Source organism: Anticarsia gemmatalis, chromosome 20 (assembly GCF_050436995.1).
Source record: "Anticarsia gemmatalis isolate Benzon Research Colony breed Stoneville strain chromosome 20, ilAntGemm2 primary, whole genome shotgun sequence".
Taxonomy (NCBI): Eukaryota; Metazoa; Arthropoda; class Insecta; order Lepidoptera; family Erebidae; genus Anticarsia; species Anticarsia gemmatalis.
This window is the reverse complement of record NC_134764.1, coordinates 5,214,917-5,222,146: the sequence shown is the minus strand read 5'-3', so window position 1 is coordinate 5,222,146 and position 7,230 is coordinate 5,214,917. Positions and strand designations below refer to the sequence as shown.

Sequence of the window (7,230 nt, the reverse complement as noted above, 5' to 3'; positions counted from 1 at the left end):
CGCTGTTTTTCATTGTAAGATGGGTACTAAAAACTGTTAATCATGGATTTTAAATTATTTTTCGTCAAATGTCCCTGTCGTAAAATAATACGCGATAGATGAGCGCTAAAAATAGGCTCGAAAAAAATATTGTCTCTGCAATTATATGTACCTAATAAAGATACCAAAATTTTATCAATCAGTATTCCATCGGCATTCAGTTTTTTCCAAACCAAATACACATGACTAAACAAAATTAAAAAAGAACTGAAAAGCAAAATCTAAAAAAAGAAATGCTAACTTTTTCCGTCATAATTTAGCAGCACGATTTCGTTTAACCGGCCGGTCGCAGGTGGACTAAAGAATTGAACGTTGAAAACTGTCAACACTCGACCGGCCAACACGGAACGGATTCGGGCAAATATTCAATTGAAAAAGTTATACAAGCTTTGCGAAATTTTAATACTTTTTACTATAGAAAGACTTGCGAGACTGGCAACTTTATTGTAGGTATTTAAGTTGCATAATCAATCTGTGATTCATACAGAAATGTTTATCAGTATTGATAAATATTATGACCAACTTCCGACTTTTTTACACAAAGATATAAGCTTCCTTCAAACATCTGAAAAATACTCAATAAAGAATTTGTTTAAAAATATCAAATAACAATTATAAATTGTAAAGCTCTTACCCCCGGTACATTTAGCGGTAGCTTATCTATTCAATAGCGTTTAAACTCATATAAAAAAACGCTACTGAATAGATAAACTACCACTAAACTCCGAAATCGGGCATTATAGGCAATATTAACCTGCCATCTATATTAATGTATCATCAAGTCAAACAATATACGTTCCACTCCCACGCTACTCCGTCAATAGCCACTTCACTGTCCAAGTAAAATTGATTAAGTCCACAACACACTCTGTTAGCAGCTGGCTAGTGTATTTAGCCATTAGCTTAGACAATACCAAGTAAGGAGCCTTCATTGTCTGACAAGCTCCTTTGTTAGTCCATTTCCTTCAGGTAGACACGCAATTGTGTATTAGTTGTACAACTATTTTGTTAATAGGCTCGAGGCGAACAATTTGTTACGAATTGTTTAAGTTATTTGTGAAGTAAGCTGTCAAATGCATGTATAATTCTGGGTATGGTTCGAAATTTAAAAAAAAAGGTAATGGCGCCACATCGTTAGCTTTGTTTTGTGCCGAATTCAATAAAAATTTAGAACTGTAGCCCGATTCTCTACCGCTATGGGCTACCGACAATCGGTTATTTAGCGATAAATGTTGTATGAAAATCTGATCAGTGTGAAATATTTTGGCAGTACATTCTAAGTGTCAAAATTTCGATACTTGATTTTGAATTACCTTTTTTATATTTGAAATGGCCATAAAACATGGGTACACATGAGCCCACACTTAACTGAAATAAAATAAAACTGGCTGGACAATTTTATTTTTACATGCAGTAAAAATATACGGCGGACCATGTGTGTAGTTATCCCCTACTGAGCAAGCTGTTAAGAACACGTTTACACCGTAATAGAATCATAAAGTATAATAAATTCATGTTAGCTGCTTTAAAGGCTCTTAGGTAGTAAAATATAGCGGCTGGTCTTTCAACGTAAATGCTCTAGTTGAAATAGAACAAAAGCTATTTATTTTCGAATCAAAAAGCGTCATATAAATATGATGCCTGTATTTATTTCATATTCTTAGACGTCGTAAATTAGAATTTGTAAGTGTTATTTGCATTTAATGTCAATTTGATTACAGTACTATTGCAAAACGGTTTCAAAATATAGTTAAATAAAATAGCCTTCTGATCCCAGCCACGAAGGAAGAAATATACTGCTGAAATCGACACAATAGTTACTGAACGGTGTGAGATATAAGATTTATATTGCACACATTGCAACTTTAACAAATGCACGAACGCAGCCGAAGCAATAAAACTGTAGCGCACTTTACAATACTTACCACAGATAATATAGGAAATATCCAAACAAAAAAGAAAACTAGGCATTCCATGCAAGTTGCATTTGTTAACTGATAGTTATTTATGCACAACTTGTATTAATAAACTTCGTGTAATAAGCACCATAATGTTGTATAACATTAATTTCTGAATGCAAAGTAAATGAGTAGACCATACAACGTTGTTTGTAATTACCATATAATTAAACTGACGAAACATATTCCATATTTATTTTGATGAAAGCGGAAAACCTTTATTTACAAAATATTGGTGTAAATAAAATAATTGGTCATATTTACGAAGAAACATTACTGTTTTATTTTAACGCAATTATTGGCCGTAAATAAAAAATGTTGAGAGAATTTGTGAGAAGTTAGGCGAAACATTTGAATTTTAAAACTGTTCAAAAAAAAAAACAAAAAACGCATCCAATAGTTTTAAAAATAGTAGGCAGAATGAATAAATTGTTGCAATTTTGCCGCTAAAAAAATTTATGGGAAGGTACGTCATTACGTGACGTAAATTATTATTTTCGAGAATAATTAATTTTATAGTGAAAACGCTGAATATCGTGAAATTATGTTTCATATTGGAAATATAACGAGTAGTGAATGTTTAAAATCCGTGTGGAGAGCAGCGAATGAGATCGAAATGGTATCGGATGAAGTATATGACTTGCCAGAAATATGGTATGATAGTTTATCTGTTTTGTTGAAATGGTTGAAATATTGTTTGCATATTTTTTTTATGTTTTTTTTAACGCTTTCACGTGCATGCCTTTTTTATTGAGAACCACTATATGTTTTATTAACTGTCGTACTAGGAAATATCCATAGTTTATTGTGATGCAATTGCCCAAATTTTTCACTCAAAGTTTTTTTCAGGTATTGTGTACTGCACATATCCACACTATCCACTTACCTCACTCTTATTGCAGTCCGTAAACCAAACAAACCGATACGTGCTAAAAAAGGTTGCAATAACCTCAATCTAGTTCCTATACCTATTAAAAAATATTGTATTAGCCTCTCTTGTTTCAGTCGTAACCTAGACACGTGGATAAGCAGTGAAACGTTTGACGTACGCAGAAGACTATCATTGAGGACTTCAGCCACTTTGATCAACGGCGTCTCCAGGATGTACAAGATTGGAGTGCACAAGTTATTCGAAGGTAAGGATTAACACAGTAAAGTGCGCGCAAAATAACTTTGTGGCTATGAATATAGCCGCAAGCCAAAGCCAAGATAAGAGAGTAGTGTGACCAAAAGGCATGTTGCAATTGGCTGCATTTTACGTTAAAATTTTGAAATTTTTTGTTTGTTTATTATATCTATATTGTGAATTTCGCACATGAATATACAAATAAGTACAATGTTTCTCTCAGATTCACAAACTGTAATCTCGGCTGAAATGTAAACTCGTGGATTCCTTAATTGTTAATAATTACCAGAAAACGATGTAAAAGTAATATAAAAGTAAAACTTTAAAAGTTATAATAAGCACCCTAAAAGATAGATACCGTTATAAAATATTATAAGGGTGTGTGAAACATTAAATAAATAATATAATAATTTTATTTCAGACGTTAAAACTCTAGACAATAACATGTGCCGTCGTAAACGAGCCAACACTAGCGGTGAGCATCTATACTATCTATACTAATATTATAAAGCTGAAGAGTTTGTTTGTTTGTTTGTTTGTTTGAACGCGCTAATCTCAGGAACTACTGATCCGATTTGAAAAATATTTCACTGTAAGATAGCCCATTTATCGAGGAAGGCTATAAGCTATAAATCATCACGCTACGACCAATAGGAGCAGAGTACCAGTAAAAAATGTTACAAAAACGGGGAAAATTTTAACCATTCTCTCTTATGTGACGCAAGCGAAGTTGCGCGGGTCAGCTAGTATAACATAAAATGATTAGCACCCTTCATATTATCCAAAAGTTTTTATTTCCCCATTATAATATAAACACCCAATAATAATTTCATTGGTTTTTGTTACGTAATAATCCTTATTTGTAACATTAAAGTTTGTTTTGACGTTTTCATTCCGAGAACTTGAATAATTTTGTGACTACTTTTTCTGGCAGTCCCGTTGCGTGAATTTGATTTTTAAACAGAAGCCTACTCGTTTCTACCAGGGCCAAATCTCGCCAAATGCCCGGTTTCTGAGTACATTTAGCGATAGTTTATCTATTCAATAGCATTGTTTTTATATGAGTTTAAACGCTATTGAAAAGATAGAACTACCGCTAAATGTACCTCAGAAACCGTTGTTAATCGCTTTTGTGGTTTACGCATAAAAGCGATACAGACAGACTTTCTTTGCTTTTTTAAACGAGGTTAATTAAAAGTGGTTTTGTTTCTAGATCCAGATAAATGAAGTTCTTTTTCTTAGTAATGGTTTTATTACCGTGAGACTAAAGCATGTTTTTCTAACAGTATCATCAGATTCAGAAAGTTATCACTATTCAGACTTGGCACCCACTCCTGAACAAATAAGACATCGTCAAGGATCTCAAAGTGTAGGTAAGTTCTACTTATTATTTACTAGCTGACCCGCGCAACTTCGCTTGCGTCACATAAGAGAATTGGTCAAAATTTTTCCCGTTTTTGTAACATTTTTTACTGGTATTCTGCTCCTATTAGTTGTAGCGTGATGATATATAGCCTATAGCCTTCCTCGATAAATGGGCTATCTAACAGTGAAAAATTTTTTGGCATCGGACCCGTAGTTCCTGAGATTAGCGCGTTCAAACAAACAAACAAACAAACAAACAAACTCTTCAGCTTTATAATATTATATTAAGTATTAAGTATAGATATTATTAACATACTAGCAGCAGATCTGACTTCTTACAAATTTTCTAGCAACCTATATTTAGTAGTAGTTTAGTACGTAAACAATTATTCTTTACGAACCGTTTAAGAGGTAGTAATACAGATTTCGATAGTAATTAGGCATTATATCTTTGCTTCCTCTGTTTCTACATACAATTTCACCCAACTAGGATCCATTTAACGCATTCGATAAAAACCCTCTTCCTCTACCGACTTTGTTTGTAACCGCACAATTGAAATGGCTTAAAAAGCTCGAAGCATTCATATGAGCGTCACCACGTCTAATGAGGCATCACCTCCATGCATTGTGTCGTAATGATACAAATAATACAAACCACGCACGTCCTTTTATCTACTAACAAAGGAATAACGCCGTACTCCTGCTTTAATATTGAAGAATCTTTATGAGGAATTTTGTACCTACTCATTAATGTAGACATACTCACTTAAATGCCACAACTAGGCACTAAATAGTTGGCTTAATTGTTCGTATTGTACGAAATCACAAGCTTTAGGTTTATCTTCTAAACATGGTTTAATCTAATTTATTTGATTTAGTTTCATTTACATCTTAAAAGTTCATTTAAATCTTGATTTCGTTTTATATACTTTAGCATTAAGATAAAACCCAATTTGTAGCTTAAAAGAACTTGCCCAACAGTAGTCTTTACTTAAAATATGTTATTGAAAATGGTTATAAGATCACGTAGGTATCATTCAAACCTCAAAAATGATCAACCTTGTACTCGTAAAAAATTCTTCCAAAATGCTTAGGCTATGTAATTTTGCTGGTAAATAGTGTTGAAATTGTAATTACTACAGACTGAAACATTTTATTAGGCACTCATTTGATACCAACGAAAATACAAAGCTGTGACGTCACTATTTCGTATTCCCATACTAAAATGTATTTTTGACATTTCATAAAGAGAAGTTGATGTGACTGGTACTCATCTACCCTATATGACCTTTTCGCAGAAACTTCAATAACGCCAAGCAAACGCACAAAGACAGATTCCACGTCTTCATTAGGAGCTACTCCGAGCTACGTTACTCATATATCGTCTGATGAAAGTACTACAAATGAAACTCACTTCAGTCACCATTCTTCTGTCAGTAGTATAGTATTGTCCAACAATAGTGGTGGTAGGAGTCCTGAAAACATTGAGGTAAGAAAAACTAGTTATTATAGATATATTTTAAGTTTTCAGGAACAGTTTCCGTGGCGCAGTGGTTAAGGATGTCGCCATGCCACGACCAGTGCGTAGAGAGGTCGTGGGTTGATTCATTTTACGTATTTCTTTCTTCAATTTCGTGATTTTGGTTAAGCAACTTCGATGATAAATGTTTTTTTTTAATCGTAGATACAATTTATTACGTTCACTTTTTTTTACTCCCCTATTTTTATCTTGGATGCATTTCAAGGAACAATATTTTAATATTTTTTATTGTTATTGGGAGCGCAACTAAGAGGTGCGCTACATGTAATAATTAAGGTGCGTCTCAAAATGGTTGCGCTTCGAGGAATACCCCGTAATTTTATATTAAAATATTTTTCTGTTTGGATTTATTATTTTGTCTTAATTATATTTAAACTTACTGCACGCAACTTGTGTAGTGAGTGTGAGTTTAAACTCCCTAAATATTGGCCCAATACATAAGAAATCCACCCCAAATCTTTGACAATTTTGATCCACCGAATCGTTAACCTTAGGACTATCAACTGACTTCTATTTTACAGGACCCTATTCAAAATTCACCTACGAATCAGCCTTGCCTGCAAAACCCAAATACAAATTCTCCCAAGAATCAAAGAAAAGACAAAAGTGTACAGACTTCTCCAACGACAAACCGTGAAGAAAGAGACAGCGATAGTTCAGAACACGTGTTAGACAAGGACTTACCTTTCGGCTACATTTTGATTCACGACAATTATCATTCTAGGATGCCTAGCAGGATTATATTGTCCTCTATCAATAGTAAGGTAAGGGATCTGATTTAAACTACAATCCAGTTAAATAATTTGTAGAATAAGGGTAAAATGTTATTGAAAATTTAATCAAACCGCAATTTTATATTCATCGCTAAGTTTAGTTTATGATAAGTAAAATTAAGTTTCAAATTAATATTAATGACTAAGTTACCTGTTGCTTTATTGAATCATGTTATTATTTTATTATATCTATCAAAAGGCCAACAATATGATTATGTCAAATAAAAAATACACATATAATCATATACTAAAAATTGCTATTGGACTATTTTTTTAAATTAGATTAATCTCTATAGAAGTTTTGGTTACATGCTTAGGTTAAGCCATAATTGCCGAGTAATAACATAGGACTAACATAGTTAATGGCGAAACACGAGTCTTTCACCTCTGCCTTATCCTTCGGGTAAAGCAGGCATGATATTACATTTG

The 7,230-nt window shown here is 33.1% G+C and overlaps 1 protein-coding gene across 1 annotated transcript; it reads left to right on the top strand.

Annotated features, from left to right (window-relative positions):
• The first annotated feature begins 2,515 nt into the window (after nt 1-2,515).
• Nucleotides 2,516-6,817, top strand: LOC142981886 (uncharacterized). Its single transcript, XM_076128025.1, has 6 exons — nt 2,516-2,651; nt 3,003-3,133; nt 3,545-3,598; nt 4,410-4,496; nt 5,787-5,977; nt 6,550-6,817. The coding sequence occupies exons 1-6, from the start codon at nt 2,542-2,544 to the stop codon at nt 6,808-6,810; spliced, it is 834 nt and encodes a 277-aa protein (XP_075984140.1). The 5' UTR covers nt 2,516-2,541; the 3' UTR covers nt 6,811-6,817.
• Nucleotides 6,818-7,230: the final 413 nt, after the last annotated feature.

Excerpts from the sequence above, each read along its gene's own strand:
- LOC142981886 (XM_076128025.1), top strand. The coding sequence starts at position 2,542 with ATGTTTCATATTGGAAATATAACGAGTAGTGAATGTTTAAAATCCGTG. Across the intron at positions 3,134-3,544 it reads AGTGCACAAGTTATTCGAAG|ACGTTAAAACTCTAGACAAT; the intron begins GTAAGGATTAAC and ends ATTTTATTTCAG. Across the intron at positions 5,978-6,549 it reads GGAGTCCTGAAAACATTGAG|GACCCTATTCAAAATTCACC; the intron begins GTAAGAAAAACT and ends TCTATTTTACAG.